This window comes from Crinia signifera, chromosome 1, assembly GCF_055691185.1.
Source record: "Crinia signifera chromosome 1, ASM5569118v1, whole genome shotgun sequence".
Taxonomy (NCBI): domain Eukaryota; kingdom Metazoa; phylum Chordata; class Amphibia; order Anura; family Myobatrachidae; genus Crinia; species Crinia signifera.
In genome coordinates, this window is record NC_139217.1 from 24670913 (window position 1) to 24695791 (window position 24879).

Consider the following 24879-nt stretch of genomic DNA (forward strand, 5'->3'; position numbering starts at 1 on the left):
ATATAACCCAATGGTGCAAATGACGGAGGACTTAGGTTTAAGTGATAACTCATAAAGCAGAAAGCGCATACACCTTCTGCTCAGGAGTGTACCATACATCTTCGAGACTAGATTTTATACTTGTGGCAAATCATCTGATCCCCAAAATTATGATAAGCAAAATAGACACCATAATGATCTCAAATCACGCGGTGGTTTCCCTCTCCCTGCGCCTACCCCAAAATAGGGAGAAAACAAGAATATGGAGGTTCCACAGTTACCTATATCAGTCGGACCAGATCCATAGATTCCTGGGAGACAAATGGGAAGATTATAAAGAGAACAATAAGGAACATATGGGAGACCCGATTCTAATGTGGGAGGCTTCAAAGGCAGTGATAAGAGGTGAGAAAATAGTTGTTAGAGGCTGAAATCAAACAGGAAGAAATAGTAGCAACCATAACTAATATGGTGCTAGGAAAAGCACCTGGACCCGACGGGTTAACAATAGAGTGATTTCAATTCTAATGATGATATTCTGTCGAATACATAAAGATCACATACTATACCCATCATTAAACAATGCGCATACTATATTAATACCCAAATCTGGGAAAGATCCCTTAGAACCTTCATCTTATCGCCCAAGTGTCTAATAATTGAGTTAGAAATAATGAATAATCCATTATTAATGTCAATTAGAAGACTATAGGAGCCCATACACGGTCCATTGTGTAGGGCTCCGTTCTGTACTATGCAAATCGCGGTCCCGCGCATCACATAGTACGGTACAAAAAGTATGTGCTGCACATACTTTTTGTACTAGGTACACATTGAAACGGATCGCAGTGCATGCACACTGCATGCACTAGGGATGCGATACGATCCGATGTGTACTTTAAAAGTACAGAACGGACCGAAAAAACGGACCGTGTATGGTTCATATTAAGGAAAAGACTGCAATTAAATTCACATAAATCACAATTTGTAAAATTTTTACAAAATCCCGAATTCCAAGAGGGAAAAGCAGGAAATCCTTTTAAGAACTGGAAACAGCAGGGGATAAGCCGAATAGAACATCTGGTGGATGGGAATGCAGGCAAAACCTTGACATATGCTCAGGCGGTAGGGAAATATGGCATATTTACCACACATATTATTACATTCCTACAGGCTCAACACTATTCAAGTCAGGTACTCCAACATCTAACAATAAAAAACCTGATACATTATTAAAACAACAGGTGCAACATAAGAAAATCATAACCACCCACTACAAATTTTTATATCAACCATTGGATTATGATAAAATAAAAACGGATATAATAAAATGGAAAGACGATTTCCCACACTTGACGATAGAAAAACTTTTAAAATCACTGGAAGACTAAGTAAAAACCATACCAGCATAATGTATACAGAAATGTTGGTACTTGTTTCCTAGCATGGCACCCGTCGCAGGTGATCGCATACCTTAACTTAAGGTATGCGATGGACGCGATCGATGTGATTTCTTAGCCTTTTCTCCGACAATTAAAAAATTGCGCCCATCGCATGCCTTAAGTTAAGGCATGCAATGCGACCGATGCGATGGACGCGATTTTACATAGGGAACAATATTAAATGGGCCAATGGACCAGATTTTTCATTGTATACCCACCCTTATGGGTATTTTACATGTGAAATGCCCCCCCATTGTTAACGCCACCCCACGATGAACGCCAACCCAAAGCATGGCGAGCGCAGCGAGTCCGCGAGGGGCAGCTGTACGCATCCTCCGACCTTTTCATACCACCACTATCCACGTCGGCGTGGAGTTGATTTTATATAGTGTGGGGGGGCAGCGAGCCACCGAGCCCGAAGCGTGGCGAGCGGATGCGTAATACCTGGGAAGTAATGCCACGCGTAATACCTGTGAAGTAATGCCACACTTCGGGCTCGGTGGCTCGCTGTGCTCGCCACACTATATAAAAACAACTCCACGCCGACATTGATAGTAAGGGTATGAAAAGGTCGGACGACGCGTACCGCCGCCCCTCGTGGACTTGCTGCGCTCGCCACGCTTCGGGTTGTGGGGTGGCGTTAACAATGGGGGGGCATTTGACCCATCTCCGGGACCATTTTACATTGGTTCTGATGTAAAAATCGCATCGATCGCGTCAATCACTTTGCATGCGATCGACGCAATTTTTTTGGACCCGATGGATACAATCAAAATCGCAGGTGCCGTGCTAGGAAACAAGTACCGAAATGTTTTACATCTTTCACCAAACATATTTAACACCAAAAAGGAGGTTTAATCTGGGCATAGCATCAGATTATAAATGTCTAAACTGTGATAGGGCAGGGGCAGACCTGTTTCACTGCCTGTGGAAATGCGGACAGATTACAAAATTCTGGGTGGAAGTATGGCAATTTACCATCAAATTATTAGCAAACACTTTCCCATTAACCCCAGGATGGGGCGATCTTTGGGATAATTGGTAAGGAGATAAAGATTGTGAAGGACAAAAAAAAACTGCTGCTGGCAATATCAGCCGTGGCTAGGAAAAGCATTCTCCACAGGTGGATCTGTCCCCAAAATGAAACTTTTTGAGGAAAAATGATTTTATATATATTCGGTGTGGAATGGGTGGAGGGGACACTCCAAAAAGAAAAAATGGTGAAAGAGCTCTTTGAAACATGGGGAAGTATTATAGAAATACAACAAAATATAATAAAGATACATGTAAGAAAATGTTTTCAAGTAACGAGCTGGTACGAAACAAGAGTAGCATTACACGAAGTCCCCTATAGTATCACTCAAATTAACTAGAACAAAAGGAAGATAAGGAGGAATGTGATATCTAGAGGCAAGGAATAGGACTAAGATGCTTAGACAGTTAGGTACAGAGAGAATGGGAACTAAAGAGGACAATGTATGTGAGTGGTAGGAATGTACCTTATGTTGTGACCAACCTGTACAATAGTTCACTGCTCGCATTTGCCCCTATTGGAATAAATACATTTAAGAAATATCTGCTACATCCACTAGACAGTGGCTCTGTTGCTTCATGCATTCGGCACAATAGAGCACTAATATCATTTGCTTGGGGAACTCTATCTCCTCCTATATAGCATAATAGCGGCTTTTTATGTCCTTTTATATTATTTGTTGTCTAATTGCTTTGTATATTTTATATTATTTGTTGTATGTTTAATTATCCACTTTTTATGAGTTAGGATTAAATTTATCATTTCTTCTTTTATGGAGCATTTTACTAACTTAAGGAACAAATAGTGACCTCCAGGGGTAAAAAGGAAAAATTATTAGAGAGATTAAGTCATGAGAAATATCACAGATTTTAGGACGGTATTTCTCTTTTTGTGTCATTTTGTAATTTTTTATGTGGTAGAGTACCCACATCTTTACTGTAGCTCTTATCTGGGATATTTCCTGGGATTATTTGGGAAATTCCGGAGGGGTCTATATAGTGCATCCACAAGGGCACAACCACACAAAATCCCTTCCGGGCTCTTCACAAGATGTTGCATTTATGTCTTTACTGATAATAGATTCTTATATTTGTATCAATGTTCTCGCCATCAATGTATACTTGTAGCTATTCCTGATATACTGTACTGACTAACTGATGTAGTTGCACGGATGTTTCTTTCAACAATGTACACATGTAATCGCACTGAATCTTTTGACTAATGTATACTTTGCTTCAATAATAAATAAAAAAAATTATAATAAAAGATAGGCAGCCTGAAGACAGTGGGGCAGATGCAGGGCTGAATGCAAGTTACTTACTTAATGTTTTATCACCACACATGCAGCAGAGCTCAGCACACACACCTCTGGGTGATATAGAGCTAGGTTACCTAACCTCCCGGAATAGCAGGGAGGGTCCCGGAAATCGGGTCCCCCTCCTGGCCCCCCGGAAAGAGGGGCAACCCTCCCGCAAAATCGACTGGCTCCCGCGACCCCCCAGCCGGCACCCACGACACCCCCTCTGCGGGAGGGGGGTCCGCAGGTCAAATGACGCGAATAGCGCCGCTTTAACCCAGCCCACTGCAGTGCAATGCTATAAAACTGGCATTGCACGTCGGGGCATGGCTAAATCGGCGCTATCGCTCTGGCCACACCCCCAACAAGTAGCCGCCATGTGACTTCAGGGGGGGTGGGCAGGGTTAGGGGATGGTGGGGTGAGGTGGGTGCAGGCGTCTGCGACCGGTGGCGAGGTGGCGGGGACCTGGGGGGGAGCTCCATTGGAACGGGGGAGGGGGGGCATGAGCATCTCATGCGCACGCCCCCTTCCGATGGCTGGCAGGGGCCGGTAATAGAATCGCCAGCCCCTGCAAAGATAACACTCGCTCCAACTGTATTGTTTCACTATAAATGTATCTTCCACTTTTTTCACAGCTGGCAGTGATGAATAAAACAGCTTACTGTTCCCAGTGGAAACAAAGTACAAATGAGACACACAGGGAGGCACTATTAGTATCACGAGAAAAGTAATTTACACTTAGCGTGACTGCATAATATTCAGTTTGTTTATCCCAGAGGAATAAGCTAAATCAGATCATGTTATCTATTTCATGTGGGCACATGCTGGAGACTAAATGTACACTTGTAAATTGCAGCTTATAGAGTCTGCTCTCTGGGGAAACCACCATGTAAGCATTTTAAGAAAGTACAAAAGTTAATCTAAAAAAAATAAACATGAAGACTAATAGACAGTAGGGGGCACTGTTGCCTCAATTATGAGTATAAGAAATAACAGCTCTTTACAATGTGAACATAGATTAAGAGACAAGGTTGTTAATATTGATCTATCGGCAACACAAACACTTGTCTGTATGGTTATTTAACTAGTCTGTGATCTTTGCCCTTTCATGTGAAACACATTTCTATGTAAAAAAAACCCTTTAAAATCAGTTTGTAATATGAGCATTTAGCCCTAAATGTCACATCAAAGACACCATTTTGTATCCTTATGATACTAAAGGTGGCCATACACACGCAGATTTATCTGCAGATCTGTCTGGCTGGAACAAAAACATGGTTATGGATGAGAGCAAATGACAGTTGACCATTTGCTTGGAAATGCTGGAAAACTGACAAACTGTCACTCATCCATAACCATGGTTTTGTTCCAATCAGCCAGATCTGAAGATAAATCTTACTAGTGTATGGGCACCTTTACTATTAAACTCACGTATGACTAATGAACATCATGGAGGCTTGTAGGCCGATTTAGGCTCGGTGTCCATCTATTCTAAGGACATCTATTCAAAGGATAGCATAAACTTTGATGTTATAAAAATGAAGCCATTCCTATCAGCTGTGCCAGCAAGGCAATGATAGATCTCTGGCAGCTGGCATGCCAGCACATGTGGACACGCACAGAAAAACACCCCCATACTCAGGGCCGGTGCAAGGCACCGGAGCGCCCCAGGCGAGTCGGGGTGGGGGCGCCCCGGTGCCGGGGGGGTGGGGGTACCTGTCCTGCGGCGCTGTGTATTTCAATCTGGCGGCGGAGGCAGCGGGGGTCCCTGCAGTCCATTAGAAATCACGAGCGCTATCCGCCGGGCTATGCGGAAGCGCTTCTAGTGTGAAAACTCTGGCAGCACGCTGATTGGCTGAGATCAGCGTGCGCCGTGCTGCCAGAGTTTTCACACTAGAAGCGCTTCTGCATAGCCCGGCGGATAGCGCTCGTGATTTCTAATGGACTGCAGGGACCCCCGCTGCCTCCGCCGCCAGATTTCTATACACAGCGCCGTAGGACAGGTACCCGGGCGGCACAAAATGCCGCCCTCCAGTGGCCGGCACCCTAGGCAAATGCCTAGATTTGCCTAGTGGTGGCGCCGGCCCTGCCCATACTCCAACTTTATTTACATGTGGGAGTGGGGTAGGCAGCAGCATTGCGGCGGAGCCACCAGGAAGAAGCAGTTGGCGGGTGTACGGCCACCAGAAGCGGTTGACGGGAGGCAGTCGGCAGGTGTTGTGTACTGCCGGGAGCTCTGGTCAGTGGCCTGCCAACATGACCTATGAACAAGTCACGCTGCACAGGCTGAACGCTTGGGTCAGGAACAGCAAGGCAGCATCTGAGCGAGTGCGCAGGCTTAGTGCAGTCTAATCCTGAAATCCTGGGATTGGCCACTCTAGTTGTTAATAAACTAGAATGTTTGCTATCTCCTGACTTTTTGGAAGAGGTCATGACTGTTAAATCATAGATAGTTTGTATACTGGTTTGTTTATTTCATCAGTTTTATTACTAGCTATTGCTGGGGGAGGGATGTACTGGGTTGTAGGTGTAATCATCATAGACACATGTTGGCAGTCATTAATTAATCAGAGAGGCTTGTGGGCTGATTGAGGCTTGGGGTGAAATTTAATAGGGTAAGAGATTCAGAAAGTGAGAGATTTGGTAAGACATCTCCAGTTTTTTTTAAAGCGGCAATCATCTACACATGTGCTGTGCCACCTCAGGATCCATAAAAAAACATTTCTTCTTCCTCATAAAACTATTTATTGGCGAAGGACGGCGAAACGTTACTCCCCAGAGAGCACCCGTTTAGTTGGAAAAAAAAATTACTGTCAAATAGGAACTAATTACGTCCTTCACCAATATTTACATGTTTTATGAGGAAGCAGAAATGTTTTTTATGGATCCTGAGGTGGCAAAGCACATCTTAATGTACTTAATGGACTCCAGAATTCGGTTTACTACGAGCCAACAGCCATCATCCCAAAGCTCTAATCTGAGGCCTGCCTAGGTCACAGATGATTAGAGTGGCACGCATCACCAGCGAGGCCACTAAGGTTCCAGAAGAAAATGGTTGAGAAATTTGCCTCCAGGGGCTATGACATTAGGGAACTGAAGAAACAGAAAGGGGAAGTACTGTCAATGCCCAGAGATCAACTACTACAAACACAGACTAAGAAGGCTAAAACTTCAATTCCTTGGGTTTCTAAGTACAATAACGTTAGCCCAGTAATACCGCGAGCCACAAGAGCCCTGTGGCCCGTGGTTTCCACGGACAAGAAACTGCAGTGCTACAAGGACCTAAAACCCAAGGTGTGTTACAGTAGGGGACAAATCTTGAAAGACTATCTAGTCCACACAGACATTTCCAATCTGAGGAAGGATCTCCGGACCCCCAACTTTCTAACCAAACTGCCCGGATGTTACCGTTGCCCTAAATGCACCATGTGTAGCCATATGATTGTTGGCAATTAATTCCAAGATGGGACAGGAAAAAGGACGTTCAAAATTCGCCATACACTCAATTGCCTCTCCACATTTATCATATATATCATCAGGTGCCCCTGCCACTTAATCTACGTGGGAAAAAAAACGTGCACTATGCATGAGCGGATGGCCCTTCACTGGTCAGCAATTAATTCTGTTTTGAAAGGGAAACCATCGGAACAACCGGTGGCCCGCTACTTTGTCGAGATGGGCCACTCTATTGGAGACCTAAAGCACAGGGTGATCGACCACATTCAAATATCGATCAGAGGGGGTGACTGAGAAGGCAAACTTCTGAAGTGGGAAGCCAGGTGGATATTCAATCTAAAATCCAGCAAACCCAATGGACTTAATGAACGCTACTTAGTAACTGTGTCACCTTCCACTTCCATACAGCTGCAATTATTTATCCAGCTTCTTATCAGCACACTCCTGCACATCTGCTACAATGTTCATTATTATCACTGTATTTGTATAATGTGTCACTATTTCACTTTGTATCACCACCAGGGACCCCCGCTCTGGAGAGCGGCGTGGCGGCGCTGACAACACATCCGCCTCTGACAAGCCACAAGCGCATTTCAAAAAGACGCTCACCACTGGGAATGTTGCCCAGCAACCTAAGATGCCGGGAGCGTTGCCCAGCAACCTAGGACGCTGGGAGAGTTTCCACCACATGACGCATCACACCGGTAGTGTCGTCAGGCGCCGCCCGCCCCAGCACCGGGAGCTCCTGCACACTCCTTAGCACTGTTATACAAGGTATGGACCCCGAAATGTTGGTATTGCTTCACTGAAATTTGTTTCTATACAAAGACCTCCAGAGTGCCTCTTTTTGTCCATCCAACCGATAGATATATATATATATATATATATATATATATATATATATATATATATATATATATATATATATATATTTATTCTGTTGTTACAGTAGTTGTATGTTTTACATGTGTTTTTGTAACAAAAGTTTTGTTTTATTTTTACATACAATAAATATATGAAGATAGGAAAATTTTATTAAAATCCCAAATTTCATTCTGACAGCTACAAAAGGTAAAATATTTTTTTCTTTAATTAGTCACGTGTAAGAAATAAAAATCAGATATGCAGAACCCAGACTCAAATATTATGTTGACCGGTGTCAATAGGAGGAGAAGAAAAAACCTGTTTCTTATGCTGTGTACACACGGTGAGATTTGACATTAGATTTTGACTATATAGTCAAAACCGCATAGGGATGGCATGCTCTTCGTATAGTGATCAAACAGGTTTTTAATCTTTCGATCCTGATTTGATGCTGAGGCGCGCTCCCACTCAGCACAAATCAAATCGCTAAATAGACAGGGCAGCAATGACTATATAGTGGAAATTTAATGCAGATAGCATGAATTGTACGTAAATAGTACAGAGTTAGCAACGATTGCATAGCAATCAAATCTTAAATCGAATAGCAAAGGAATCTCAGCGTATGTGCACACCATTAGACTGAATACCAAAATGGCAATCAGATAAATGGCTAGAATAAATCTTAATTTATTTTATCTCTGAAGAATAAATATTGAATGTTAATCGTATGTTGTGTTTTCCTTCATGTTTCTATATGTGATACTTGTGCTATAATCCTACAATGCATTATACATAGTAAGACTCTACTGACATCTAGTGGTCACAATGCAGTTGGTAAGGATAAACAGTACAATTTAATATATAAAAATCACAGAAGTCAGACTCCTCCCTTGCTACATTCCTTAATAAAAAGAAAATTAGGGTGAATTTTTGTCACAGTGGCTGCGTGTAACATCATGCTGCCGCTCCAAAAAATGGTCCGGATATGCTTGCATTGTCTAGACCAGGCATGGGGAGCCTTTGGCCCTCCAACTGTTGACAAACTATACATCCCAGGATGCCCTGCTACCAGGCCATGCTGGGATATGTAGTTGAACAACACCTGGAGGGCCAAGGTTATCCCTCCATGGTCTAGACCATGACCGACAAATGCTGCACCACCACCCCCTCTGACATGCAATGGCAGTTTGGAACTTTGTGCACATGCGTACCAACCTGATATCTCTATCACTGTTGAGAACACGACAATCAATCCTGCACCACAAGCTCCCCGCCTTGGTGTCATCCTTGAATCTGAACTTGACCTTTGATCCCCACATTCAATCTGGTTTGAAATCATAATACATATTCAAAATACTGTATGCCCATAACTTGAGCATACATAAAAATCTCCCTCATTGATTAGTGCAATAGTCACCTTACTGGTTTCCCCCAATGCAATCCATCATGAATGCAGCTGCAAGGCTAATCTTCCTCACTTAGACATTCATTGTCTGCGGATCCGCTCTCTTTGTCCTACCATTGGTTACCTGTATTTTATTGTGCTCAATACAAAATACTTACACACAAGGCCATAAACCAAAGTATTGGGCCCCCATTTAAGGTCCTGGGAGATTGTGGTCCCCAGGAACTTGAAGGAGTCCAGTAGTGAAGACACATGTCAGCAATTGTTAGCGGAGCAACACTAACAGACATCTTCCTAAAGTCCACTACCATCTCAACATTTTTGAAGTGGGTTGAGCTCTAGATGGTTGCTGCTGCACCACTGGGCCAATCAGTCCATTTCTTGTCTGTAGGCCGATTCATCCCCGTCCTTGATGAGGCCAATGATGGCAGTGTCATTAGCAAATTTGATTATTTTTACTGATTGCATCTGTGCTGATGGACCGCACTTGGGAGGTACATTTTGCCACTTTATCAACATGTTTTCTATTAGGAAGTCCACAATTCATGAACAGGTAGCTTCAGGGACTCCTAGGCAGGGTAGTTTGGGGTGGATGATCTTGCGGATGATTGTATTGATGATTGTATTGAAGGCCGAGCTGAAGTCAACAAACAAGACAATTGCGTAGGTACCAGGCAAATCCAGGTGCTGCAGGATTTAGTGCAGGCCCAGGTTGACTGCATCCTCAACACATTGATTTAATCAGTAGGTGAACAGGAGGGGGTCTAGCTAAAGCCTCAGCTTTCAAGTGGTTCAGTACCAAGTGCTCATACGTTTTTCATGATCACAGACGTCAGAGCTATCGGCCGGTAGTCATTCAGATTTGTGATAGTGGATTTCTTAGGGACCGGAACAATAGTGGAGCTTTTGAGGCAGGAGGGAACCTTGCGTAGCTTCAGTTATTCATTGAAGATCCTGTTGAATATGGAGACAAGCTGACCCGCACATACTCACAGGGAAGTCGGTGACACCACATCAGGACCTGGTGCTGCCCTTGGTTTGGCCCTTTTGAACATTTCCTCAAACTCTTTTTGGGCAACCTGAAGTGACTGAAGTTGGCAGTCAACATTTGGGGTAGCATAGAGAGTATGGTTTGGTTTATAGGGGACTACTTTTTCAAACCTGCAATAGAAGTGGTTCAGCTCATCAGCTAGGTTTTGATACATGGTGGTGGGTTTGGGTGTTTTCTTGTTGGTTATAGATTGCATTCCTTTCCACACAGATACAGGATAACTGGTGGACAGGTAATTTGTCCGCTTGTCGGAGAACCGATTTTTTGCTAGCCTGATTTCTTTTGTTAGGGAATTCCTGGCCCTATTGTATTGTGCTCTGTCACCGCTGCTATAGGCCTCCTCTTTGGCTCGCCAAAGTTGTCTTTGCTGGGCATTGAAATAAGGCGTGTTGTTGAAGATGCGGTAGGAATTGGTGGGTATACATGTGTACTTGCAGAAGCTTATGTAGGATGTGACGTGTCAGTCATGTTGTTCAGGTCAGTTGCCGAGGCTTTAAAGACCCTCCAGTCAATGCAGTCGAAGCAGGCCTGGAGTTTCAGCTTAGCCTCATTAGTCCATTTCTTAACTGTCTTGACGACAGGCTTAGCCGCTCAGCTTTTGTGTATAGGTAGGGAGTAGGTGGACGAGGCAGTGATCAGATTGTCCAAGTGCTGCACGGGGGATTGACCAGAAGGCAGACTTAAGAGTGGTGTAGCAGTGGTCAAGGGTACACCCTTCCCTGATGGGGCACATGACTTTTTGTTTGATCTTGGGTAGCTCCTGGCTTAGGTTAGTTAAGTTTAAGTCACCCAGCTCTATGAACACAGAGTCTGTCATGTCCAATGTGGTCATCCAGCCATGTCTCCCTTAAGCAGAGGACAGATGATCCTGCAATGCTCAACGTTGTGCTTCCCAGGAGGGACAGCTCATAGAACTTGTTCATCAAGGAGCACACGTTTGAGAGCAGGATTGCAGACTGATGCCCCATCCACTTCCAGTAGGAAGTGACCAGGGCAAGTACATGCTGTGGCTTAATCAGGGTTGGCCTCTGCTGGGAGTGCTGGGGAGCTGAAGAGCATCTCAGTCTGGGACCACCGCCACGCTGCTTGGGGGGGGGGATGGTTCTCCATGGCTGCCGGTCCGCTCTTCAACTGACGCCATTCACATTTGCTGCATCCTTTCCTCACAGGGTAGCAAGGGCAGCATGGGCTGTGAGGGCTGCCGATCTGCCCACCTCCAGCTCTGTCAGGCCCATATGGGTTGTGGACTCCGGGGGTGAATTCAGAATTTCAGAAGGGCTTCTCTGCTGTGCTTGGTCACAGCGTTCGGCTGGGTCACCACACTCGAGGGGATGATGAACAACAACAAGGACAGGGGGAGACAAGGGGACCTATAGTTTGGTTGAGCTGCATAGCTCCGAGGCAGCCTTCTGTGGTGCCATCTTTGTTGTAATCAATTTGATGATGAGAGGAGTGAAAACACTTTCTCCTCAAGTCTGTGAGTGATCCCGGTTATGAAAGGAAATGTACTATTTTAATCATTTAATACATTATCATAGTTAATAAATGACATAACTTAGTGTTCCCGTTAGGCTTCTTTCACAGGGCGCTGCGCCCTGCCCCTTTTTGTCCCTGCTGAATTCTGCCCTGCTCTTTTTGTCCCGCCCTGCACCCTGCATAATAATAGGCCCCGCGCTTACTGTCTCTCCCTGGCCGCCCTGCGCCTGGCATAGTGATACACGCTGCGGCTTGCGCTGCAGCTTACTGTCACTCCCCGACACTCACACTTCGCTCGGCCCGCCCTGCGCCCGGCATAATGATACATGCTGCGGCGAGGACAGCGGATCAGGCTGTCACACACTGACAGCCTGTACCTGCTGTCACTGAGCCTGCAGTGCACGGGACAACTGGTGCTGGCCTCCGCTATATCACAGACAGCGGTGCCGGGGAACAATGCAGTGCCCATCCTTCCCCATCTGTCTCTACATACTGTGCTGGCAGCAGACGCTGCTCTTGTCAAGCTATATGACAGACAGCAGCACCGGGAAACGCTGCAGCGCCCACCCTTCCCCTGCTTCCCAGTTTGTACTTGCTCCTATTGAGCTTTGTCTCCTCCCACTACCTACAAGTACCGGCAGCCAGGGTGATGGGTCTCTGCGCGCCTGCAGGGGCTGTCATGGCTGTTGGTAGGGAGGTGAGGGAATTGACTTGACAAACTCATACAACATGCCACACAGCTAACCCCGGCTGACTGCCTAATCTTGGCCAGCTCCGCCTCCTGCCTTTCTACAACCATCTGGAGGCACATTCAAGCCTAAAAACGGTAATTATATATGGGCAGGGGAAGGGTGATATATATACCTTAAGGTATTTTGGTGTGGGAAAATGATAAGGTGTATGAGTTTTTTTTATGTAGGGGGGGGGGGGGGAGGGTATACACCAAATTGTAATACAATGTTTTCGTTTTTGGGTGTATATATATATATATATATATATATATATATATATATATATATATATATATATATATACACACACACACACATATATATATTTTCATCATTATGGATGTTTTGCTCTGCCCGCCTGTTGCTCACCACCACCAATCTCTGCTCCTATCATGCTAAGTGATGCATATATTTTAAATGTGGTGCAGGCCGGCAGCCTATCAGAGCTCATAGACCAGTAGCCACAGTAAGTGATTGGCCACCAGACCCTGAGCTCCAATTGGCTCATGATCTGGCGCCCATATTTGAAATATCCATCAGTCACAGCACCTCTGCATAATGTGCTATGGGCATTACGATGTGTGGCATAATGTGATATTGGCATTATGGTGTGCGGTATAATGCGACATGGGCATTATGGTGTGCAAAATACCGTGATATGGGCATTACAGTGTGTGGCATAATGTGATATTGGCATTATGGTGTGCGGTATATTTGCAATATAATGTGATATTGGCATTATGGTGTGCGGTATAATGCGACATGGGCATTAAGGTTTGCAATATAATGTGATGTGGGCATTGTGGTGTGCGGTATAATGTGATATGGTCATTACGGTGTGTGGCATAATGTGATATTGGCATTATGGTGTCCGGTATAATGCGACATGGGCATTGCGGTTTGCAATATAATGTGATATGGGCATTATGGTGTGTGGTATAATGCGACATGGACATTATAGTGTGCGGTATAATGTGACATGGGCATTACGGTGTGCAATATAATGTGACATGGGCATTACAGTGTGCAATATAATGTGATATGGACATTACAGTGTGCGGCATAATGTGATATGGGCATTGCGGTGTGCGGTATAATGTGATATGGTCATTACAGTGTGTGCAATATAATGTGACATGGGCATTACGGTGTGCAATATAATGTGATATGGGCATTACAGTGTGCGGCATAATGTGATATTGGCATTATGGTGTGCGGTTTAATGTGATATGGCAGTGGTTCCCAAACTTTTTTGAATCACGGCACCCTTTTTTTCATGGCGCCACATGGCAAAGAGTTTCTTATTTAAAAATGTATACAAAAAAAATAATAAAGTAAATTGAGTTTATATGTTACTATTAGGATCTGTTATGTGGTGATGGGCAGGCTTCACTTCGGTTTGTGCACATATTTTATGATTGACAGCCTCAATTACTGGTTTTAGCTATTAAAATTACAATGTATAATTTGAATTGGTCCCAAGGCACCTCTGCAAGTGTCCTGAGGCACCCCTGGGTGCCACGGCACACAGTTTGGGAACCACTGTGATATGGACATTACAGTGTGCAGCATAATGTAATATGGGCATTACAGTGTACGGCATAATGCATGAGGGGCATTACAGTGTTATTGGTAATATTATGTGGCCACGCCCCTTTTCCATGAAGCCACATGCCTTCTTGTTATCAGTATTGTGGGGGCACAAATTCCTTTTCTGGTACAGGGTACAAAATGTCTAGTTACGGCACTGGCAGGACTCGTTCCCATTTCACAAAAGTGCCTGCCTCACCTGTCTCTAGCCTCACCGCATGTCACTGCTGCACAGGCAAAGAGAAGGAGAGCCAGCGCCAGGTTTCAGAGACAGGGAGACCCTGCACCGAGAAGAGGAACCCTGCACTGGCAGTGGGAGAGGGAGATCCAGCACCGTGGAGTGGAAGCCTGTGCTGCTGGCAACGAGAAGAGGAAGGTACACTGGACATTCAAAGTGTCACTATGCTTTCAAACCCCTGCTCAACCTTCTGCCCCCCCCCCTCCTCTCGCCATGTGTGCCCCTACCCACGTGTTCCTCTGTCCCTGCCATGTGTGCCCCTGCGTGCCCCTACCAGTGTGTGCCTCTGTCCCTGCCCATGTGTTCACCTGCCAATGTGTACCTCTGTCCCTGCCTGTGTGTTCCTCTGCCCCTGCCCATAATTTCCTCTGTCCCTGCCCATCTGAGCCCATATCCATGTGTGCCTCTACCCATATGTGCCTCTGTCTCTCTGCATGTGTGCCTCTCTCCCTGCCCATCTGTGCCCCTGTCCCTGTGTGCCCATGCATGCCTCTCTCTGAGTCCCAGAATTTTGGCTCAATCTGTGTGAGTATATGTAAAGTTTGGCTCAACCGTGTGGCAAAATGTGATTTTTTTCCTTAATCTGGGTGGCATGACATGAATTTTGGCTCAATACTGGTGGCTTGACATGAATTTTGGTTCAATACGGGTGGCATGATGTGAATTTTGACTCTGGCATGTATTCAATGCTCCTATGTCGCCGTAAATAACGGTGAGTGTGCATGTTTTTTGGAGAGTAGTGAACTTTTCTCTCCTATTTTGTGCTTCCCTGTATTCAGCTCTGTTGCTTCTCCAAAAATATTTTGCGAAGCTAACTCAGTTCACCCTGCACTTCTCACCATTTCTGTTCAATGGGGATTTTAGTGTCTCTCTCCAAAAGTGTATTCAATGCACAAATTGCGAGTCCTGCTGGTTTCTTTTTTTACAGCAGTTCTCCATTTTTCCCTCGGCATCTTTTTTAGGTGAACTGTAGGACTATCTTTGTTAAAGTTGTTATTTTTTTTTTGTTTTTTTATGGTTTATAAATTAAAAAAAATGTACTCTAATGTATTTATTGCAAGTGCCATAATGCTGTACTTCTATATTAATTTATTTGGAATTTAATAAGTTATTTTAATGGTATCCAATAAGAAATCAGTAATGCTCCTAGTTATTTCCAAGTTGAATTTTCAATAAGTGTTGACGGTGGTCCAACGTTTTCACCCGGCTATGGACAATCCTATAACGAAGTATAAAATTTTCATACTTTTAGATGGTAAATAACAAAAATTACCCCCCAACATAAAACAGCATGCAGCCGCACCCCGCAAGAAAACATGAAAAACTGCACCACAACACACAGCAAGGCACTGGCCCTCCGTGCAATAGTGTGCCGCCCCCAAACCAAGGCAGGGAAGCTCAGGGAGACCCCACCTAACATAAAACAGCATGCAGCCGCACCCCGCAAGAAAACATGAAAAACTGCACCACAACACACAGCAAGGCACTGGCCCTCCGTGCAATAGTGTGCCGCCCCCAAACCAAGGCAGGGAAGCTCAGGGAGACCCCACCTAACATAAAACCACAATTTAGGGGTGTATTGAAAAAAAAAACTAAACCAAAGCCCCCAAAAAGGCATTTAAAAAGGCTAACAATTACAAAATAAATAAAATAAAAACCCAGGGCACTGAAACCACAGACAAAGCACAACACAATAATAAGAATAAATGAGGACAAAATACACAGCACCAGTCTGCAGCCACAAACCCAATTAAAATTGTCACACAGCCATGTGTTGTAATAAAAACACTGCACAAAACACTAACCTTAAACCTGTTCAGAAGCCAAAATCCACAGGTCCCCCGAACACACTGCTCAAGTCTGCACACCTCACGTGGAGAGCAGGAGAAAGTGAAACCTGATCTCTCCTGCTACAGCTCACCCTTTTCCCCTCGCATAATTATGCAGAGTTCGCAAAAAGGGATGGTGAGCTGCAGAAGCGTTGAATAAGGAGACAGACAGAAAGGAGGAGATGATTAAAAGTGGTGAGTGCTTCAGCGAGGTCACGGTGACATGCAGGAGCGAACAGTGAGCCTGACTCGCAAAAAGCATTGAATACATGCCAAAATATGCTGCATAAAGTGAATTTTCACTATTTCAGTGTGGCATGATGTGAGTTGTGGCTCAGTCCGGGTACCAGGATGTGAATTTTGGCTCAGTCCGGGTACCTGGATGTGAATCTTTGGCTCAGTTTTGGTACCAGGATGTAAATTTTGGTTCAGTCTGGGTACCAAGGTGAGAATTTTGGCTCAGTCTGGGTACCAAGAAGGGGATTTTTGCCTCAGTTTGGGTACCAGGATGTGAATTTTGTCTCAATCCAGGTGGCATGACGTGAATTTTGGCACTCTAATTTTGGCATAAAGGAGCCCATACACAGAGCGATCCTTTTTAGCGAGGCGATGGGCAGTCCCTCGCATCGCACATCGCAAAGCACAAAAAGTATGTGCTGCACATACTTTTTGAACTATATTGCATCTAGTTCAAAATGCACGCTGCTTTAGCACATCACATACACTTTTAACTAGATGCGATGTGATCTAGTTCGAAATGCATGGAGCACATCGCTCCATGTATGGGCACCTTAACATGAATTTTGGCTGATTCCTTGCGGCATAATGTTTATGGGGCAAGTATAAGAGGGTCTACTATTGTGTTGCATAATGTACATAAGAGGTATATGGCGTGGTACACTACACTGAAGGACACGTCTCATTTTAGGTGGCCACGCCCACTTTTTCTGGAGCGAGCGCGCCTTCGGCACGTACATTACCCCAGCCTTCACTTTTCCATACCTCCCACTTTAAAATTTCCACTTCGACCACTGTCTATCTATCTATCTCATCGTTTTGCCCTTTAAAATTAAGATGTGCCTTCCTGACTGAAAAATGTGCCCTCACAATTGAAAAATGTGCCCTCCTCGTGGTCAGCACCCTGCCCTAAAAAATTTCTAGAGTGAACACTATAACTTTTAATAAGAAACTCACAAAGCTACAAAATACCTTTAAATTCATTAGAACAATTCCCCTGCGAAATATCACCTTATGAATGTGTTTGCAGGGGCTGTGAATGGATGTGTACAGGTACACATTCATTCGCATGCTGCCTTCTAGAGGAAAACTCGTTCGATTTTCATTCACCAGATTACAATTTCTCTGGTCTTCGCAGCCACCACCAAGGGCTCACTTGGCAACTGCAAGAAAAACAGGCGCTTCTAGCTGGGCGCCAACGTCATGTGCCTGCTCCTAGCACGCACAAACATGCCTGCATTTTCCCAGATACTCCCAGCATTTCGTGGGGCTTGCCCACTGTTTTTGCGTGCACGCTCATGAAACAGCCAGGATCCACGCCCACACCCTGTCAATTAGGCTGTGAGACAGCTTGCAAATAGAAATATTTGCTGAAGCCGCTCGCAGCCGGGCCTTGCGCAAGCGCAGTAGCAGCATCTAAATTTGGGCCTGGCCAAACAGGTCTGTATTCGGTCTATTGTCACTTATAATTATGTTTTAACTATATATATATTATTCATACTCCAGAACACTTGCCTTATGGGTGCAGCTCATGTGTCCAGGGGGCTCGATACCGAAAGTATATTTTCAATGCTTACCCTCTGCAGTCCCACTTCGGCATCAGCAGTGTTGCGGGAACCACCAGAAATTGGAACTGCCTACATTTTCCCCACCATTTCACACACGCATAATAAGAACATCACTAGGACCATGGCATCTGCACCATTTTCCTGGGGAACTGGCATGCACAGTAGACTCTGGGATAGCACGAGGGTTCCCTAGTGCCCGTAGTGTACCGTGCTGCTGGTTAGAGAGTGATCGGTGGAGCAAATGTGTTACCGGTCAGCGCAACCCAGAACAATGACGTATTCATCGCAAATCACATTGTGAGATGCCCAAGCCAAACATATAACTTGAGAAGCTAGCAGAGACCTGAATGCACCCAAAATCTTTGCACCGTTCCTGATGATCCGGGACAGTATCAGAAGTGGGAAAGGCAGAGTGACATTACAGAGCGGACAGAAGGCTGATGTTGGTGCATGATACTCGAGTAAATTTACTAAAGCTATTTAAAAAAAATAAAGATGATGTTGCCCATGTCTCAGCCAATCATATTCTGTCTTTCATTTCTCTAGTGCATCTTAGAAATGATAGACAGAATCTGATTGGTTGCCAAGGGCAACATCACCTGTTTCCATTTTTGAAAGATTTAATAAATATATATATTTATTTCAAACCTTTAAATAAGCAGCCCAGGCAGTGATGTCACCATATCACCCAGAATCCTATTTAGCAACCACCCTCCCCATACAGGTCTCCTAGCCGAAGGTCTTGCAGTAGGGATGGTTACCATTTGACGGTTCCCCCCAGAAGCACTCTGTAGTGCTTCTGCGCATGTACAAATCATGACCAGCGCTTAAAACAGTGGTTCCCAAACTTTTTCGAATCACGGCACCTAGGGTTGCCACCTCACACGTAACTGATTCCTGAAGATCCCCCAACTTTCACTTTCATGCGCGAGCTCCCGTAAAAGAGGGCACAGGCTCTTAAAATGGGCGTGATCTCTTAAAAAGTTGGTGTGGCCTCACCTACAGGGGGCCTGGCAGGCAGCCAAATCTTAGCCTGCAGTAAATGCATGTACAGTACAAGTGCTCCCAGTATAGTTGTGTCAGGTGTGTGTAGCTGTCACACACAAACACTGTGTGACAGCTATACACACCTGACACAAGCACAACTATACTGGGAGCACTTGTACTGTACACACAGTCAGCACCACCTGCCCCCCATTCCTTGTGCATGTGGCAGGTAACACAGCACTCGCCATCTTCTGGCTGGTGCAACCCTGCAGAGTGTGTCCCGGCTGATCCGTCAGCAGTGACGGTGAGGCCGGAAGAGGCAGCATGCAGCTCACCACACGCCGCCCGGCCACACCACATCCTATCTGCCTCGCTGCCACTGCCGACAAAGAATTGCGAAATGATGACATCATCATCTCGCAAGTGTGTCTGTAGGAGCAGGCAGCTCTGCAGTGCTCTGCAGCAAACACTGCCCGCCGGCGCCGGTGGGAAAGTGCCGCTAGACTGCCCAATTCATAGATGCACCTGAGATAGACAGCGGCACCCAGCCTACAACTATACCTTGGATACGACTCATCCACACCAGATACGCCAGTGGCACAGCTCTCATCAGTGACCTACACGTGGGATCCCTGCTCTGTCGGGCAGACAACAGGGAGACATGCAGCATTTAACACTGAAAGTAGAAGTGATACCTTTTTCTTCCCCCTCTTTTCAGCCTCATAGTTTTGGGGTGTGTACACCTCTCTCATTGCAGAATCCTCTGCAGGAGCAAGACGCTGCAATAGTAGAAGGTCACATTCCTTTATACACCAGGCATCTTAACTTCCAAACCTCTCTTTGGGCCAGATTCTCTAAGCTTCAAAAGTGATAAAATTGAGAGTGATAAACAACAGCCAGCCAATCAGCTCCTACCTGACACAGTCTGTGACCTGGCAGGTAGGAGCTGATTGGCTGGCTGTTTATCACTCTTCATTTTATCACTTTTGAAGCTTAGAGAATCTGGCCCAGTGGCCCCTATCTGCCACAATCATTATCACAACTTGTCTACCTCTCAGCTCTCTGGCACTCTCTCATTGATCAAAAAGGAGCAATACTTGCAAATTGCAAACCCTATACCTATCAAAAGCAGAAGTGCCAACCTGTATCTATCACTACCTGACCCCGCAGCCCAACACAGAGACAGGGTCCGATGCACGTCTGTATGACCCAGTGAAAGCAGAATCACTGATTGGTGACTAAAGGGACAAATCTACTGTATAAACATACGGCAGATATCAATTATCTGACTTACTATAACTACTAAGCAGCACTGATCTCTAACTACTGTAAACACTGGTTTTGCCTGGTACATTGACCATAAATAATATGAATTGATATTGGTCCACCAACCCAAGGCACCCCTGCAAGTAGGGATAGGTAATCATATGATGTTTCATCGTTAAACATCGGATTTATGGTTCCAATGTTTGATGTTTAACCCTGCAATGTTGAAGATCCAATGTTTCCTCAACATCGCAAGTTCCCCCCCCCCCCCCCCCCCCCGATGTTTTTCTCAATGTTCCAATGTTTTTTTCTTTTGTGTGTCACTGTGTGGTGCTGTCACTGCTTTAGGCACTCCTTGTTTTATACCATAGTTGCCGACTTTTGAGCTGCCCTCTCCGGGAGAGGGCAGCCAGCTCTGTCAGGCAGGGGGGCGAGGCCATTTCATGGACTGGAAAAAGAGGCGGTCCGGGGCGTGGTCACACAGATGATGCCCTGTTGGGGGCATGTCTACAGCGTCACTGCATTTTAGCCCCGCCCCCGCCATGCAATGCCGGTATTTCAGTCATTGCACTGCGGGAGGGGGTGCTAAAATGCCGCGATCGCGGTATTTTATCTGCGGACCTCCCCGCCGAGGGACACATCGCGGGAGCTGGGGGGATATGCAGGAGGATTGCCACCCTTTCCGGGGGACCGGGAGGGGGACCCGATTTCCGGGACCCTCCCGGCTATTCCGGGAGGGTAGGCAACCCTGTTTTATATTCATTAACAACCTAAAAACAGATACAAACAGGGTTCGCAAATACTCGCTATAGCGAGTATTTTACCCACTTTGGAGCACCAGGGACTCATTTTTTATGAATGGCTGGGTCCCCTGGGACCCAGCCATTTCGGCGTGCACGCCGTGTTAATGTGTGTGAAAGGGCGGAGGGATCTGTTTCCCCCTCAGTTGTGATGTGACCGTGGAGAAGACACAGTGTGACTTACGGCCGCTTCACACATCTGCTGGGTGCGAAAATGAAATGGTCCCTGTCACTGCAGAGTCATAGGCAGCATTGCACGGAAGCCGCGTAAGCTGGCTCCTGCACTGTGCCTCAACAACAGACGGCTGGAGCCAACACCAGAAGCAGCCGCTCAGCAGGGGAACAGAGCTGCAGCTGGTGTGAGGACGGAGCACGAGGAACTGAAACCAGCATTGGGGGCCAGAACCAGGGAGGTGTGACAGTGAGGATGGAGCAGACCCGAGCAGGAAGTAGAGGTAAGAGGGGTGCATGGTCCATTTAGCAGGCTGCTTGGCTGTGTCATGTAAGGGGATTTATTGCTAGCAGGACTCGGGCTGCAGACTTCCCTCTTCCTCTCCTACCTCGCGGTGCTGCTCTCTTGTGTGTCACTGTCACCTCCTCCAGGCTCTGAGTGCTGGCTGTTATTGGCCCACTTGTCTCCTCCTCCCCTCACTGCACGGCTGGCAGAGAGGCTGCAGCTCACCAATTAACTCTTAACAGGCAAAGCTGCCTGTAGGAGAGGAGCCTGTAGACTCTGCTGGGTTTTCATTCACCCTATCCCTCCTGTTCCTGCTGCCATTAGTTTTACAATCCTGATTGGTGCAGCACAGGTGTCCCTATTCCTTTCTAGTATATGTGTATCTTGCTTTATGCGAGTAGGCAAATTGCCAATTGATTCCCCCACCCACAATAGCCACAGTTTTGGGGTGCCCAAATCTATGTTTGCTTACAAAAATAAAAAAAAGGATCAGGCTGGCCCTTGGCATAGGGTATATGGCATATGGAAGAGAGGAGGAGGCTTCTGTATGTGCCATGCTGGGTAAGGGGAGAGGAGGCTTTATTCCGTTGGGACCCAGAAAAGGTCAAGTAGGACCCCGATTTTTGTAAGTGAGGGGTCCCAGGGACCCATAATTTTGGGGGGTTTTGCGATCAATGACAAAACAGTAACACACATACAGTGCAACATAGAACATACTGTACGTTTTTTCAGCGTAAAGTATGTTCTATGTTGCACTGTATGTACAGTTTTTTTTTGTTTTCTATGTTCAACATAAGTCATCTTTGTGGCCACCGCTTATGCTACGGAATGCAGATTGTGAGCTGCTGTGATTGCATACCCTCCAACTTTACCGATTTAGCCGGTACAGTACCGTTTTTTCATGGTCTGTACCGGCTAAATAAATGTGTACCGAATGTACCATTTTTTTGTGATCAGGAACCCGATCAGGAATCAAAGTGCAGCGGGCCACTGCTCTCAAGGGCGACTAGCAGCGCGGCAGCAGAAGAACGGGGGTGGTGGTGCAGGGAACCGGGCAGGAGAAGACGCTGCAGCGGCGCAGCGCCAGCGGCGGGAGAACAGGACTTGAAAAAAAAAGCCCATACAAATGAATGGGAAGCCATTCATTGGCTGAGACCTCTCTCAGCCAATCAGCGATTGGCTGAGAGAGGTCTCAGCCAATCAGCAGCTGCCCATTTACTATGGGCTTTTTAAAAAAAAAAAAAGTCCTGTTCTCGTGCCGCTGGCACTGCGCCGCTGCAGCGTCTTCTCCTGCCCGGTTCTCCTACCCAGTGCCCTAATGTATGGGGGCCTTAACTGCAGCCCAGCCTCCAATGGAGGGAGTGACAGATCCGATGGCCAAATCCTCACTCCACCCACCCTGCCTCTCAACAGCGAACCTGCGCATTCTCTGTACCAACACCACAGGCACCTGTGAACTGATGTCAGCGGCAGCCGGAGCTAGCTGGTGACCGGCTCGTCCGGATTGTTGCAGAATGCAAGCCCAGTTTGAGGAGTTGAGGACATTTAAGGAAAGCAGCAGCTCTCTGGTCAGTGTTAAAACATCCCATTTTACACATAACCACTCCCCTTTTTCTTGTGGCCACCCCCTTCCAAATGTGTACCGATTTTTGGCCATCAGATGTTGGAGGGTATGTGATTGTTGCAATAAAGTTCAGCTAGTTAATGCTTCATTTCCCCCCCCCCCCCCCCACCGTAAATTTGTTTAATTTCCTTCAAAACATGAATCATATAATAACTTAACTGTGTGTAAGTTGTAAAAGCCTCCAACAAGATAAACTCAATAGGATTATTTTTCATTTCATAAGCGTATTAGTGTATTATATACTTAAGTAGACAGTTTATTAGAAAATATATAGAAACATCGGTTAGCATTGGTTAACATCGGTTTAACTGATGTTTTCTTTCGATGTCCCATCCCTACCTGCAAGTGTCCTGAGGCACACAGTGACAGTTTGGGAACCACTCACTGCCTTAAAACTTAAAAGACACACGCCCACTGTCGTCTTCTAAGTTCCCGCCCCCTCAGCCCTCTGCTGCGCCCAGGACACCAGAGACTTCGACAAAATGGCCGCCTTGTGCCGCGTATTTTGAGACATTTCCCTAAAAAAAAAAAGTTTTCCCACTGTAAGAAGCCCCGGCGCTGCCGCAAACTGTAGCGCTGATATTCTTCCCTCCGTCGCCCGGAGCGGTGACCCTCGCCACGTTACCCGGGCAGCGGCGGCTTCTGCTGTAGTGTAACGTAATATACATCCGCGTCCGTCAGGCACCGGCGGGACAGCCTCCCGGGGTCCTGACACTCCCAGCAACGCCACGCCCCTTCCTGCTTCCACTGCTGCTGCTGCTGGGCCCGGGGCTGCTGTCATTGCTGAAGGACCCGCCGCAACATGTTCCAGGGACGGTTACTCAGTCGCCTGCTGCGTGAGTGTCCGGCCTGTGGGGAGGGTGCGGTGGCCCGGCCTGGGCTGCTGCGGGGGTCATTGGGTGTGAGGGGTGGGGTTCTGGTTACACCAAGGTCACTGGGAGACCCCCCCTGCACCCACACACAGTGCTGCCTCCCACAGTGTACACTGTCACTACTCTGCTGCTGGGTAGCGTTAGGGAAGGTATTGCTGGGAGGCTGCATGCTCTGGCTGCAGTGCTTGTTGGAACAATTATATAGCCATATCTATCTATCTATCTATCTATCTATCTATCTATCTATCTATCTATCTATCTTTGCAAATGTATTACAGACCACAGTGCTTGCATTGTATTTATATAGTGCTAATCCCATTGCACTGCACAGAGCGTATTCGATGGTGTCGGCAGTACCGACACCATGGGCTTCTACATTGTCTACTGAGTAGATTCCATCGTCTGCAATGCAGCATGCACATACCGCAGCCCCTGCGTCACCCCATTTATCCTGTGGGGCTGGGATCTAATATGCCCTATTTAGGAGCATAACCCAGGTCATTAAGGGCTCTGCTGGTGGTGTTCCCGTGTTCTGTTACAATAGCGCAAGTCACCACTGTTGGTATTTGAGTGGTTCAAAGATGGACACGGTAAGTACAGCAGCTGCTGTGTGTAAGTATACTAATGCAACCGCATTGTGCAAAAGAATGCCTCCTGCAAGCTTGCATGATGCACG

The 24879-nt window shown here is 46.2% G+C and overlaps 1 protein-coding gene across 1 annotated transcript in view; it reads left to right on the forward strand.

Annotated features, from left to right (window-relative positions):
• The first annotated feature begins 23955 nt into the window (after positions 1-23955).
• SUCLG1 (succinate-CoA ligase GDP/ADP-forming subunit alpha) overlaps positions 23956-24879 on the forward strand; it is a 51538-nt gene continuing 50614 nt past the window's right edge. Inside the window, exon 1 of the mRNA XM_083179987.1 lies at positions 23956-24167. Within this exon, the coding sequence (XP_083036113.1) occupies positions 24134-24167 (34 nt within the window). The 5' untranslated portion in view covers positions 23956-24133. The remainder of the gene's footprint in view (positions 24168-24879) is intronic.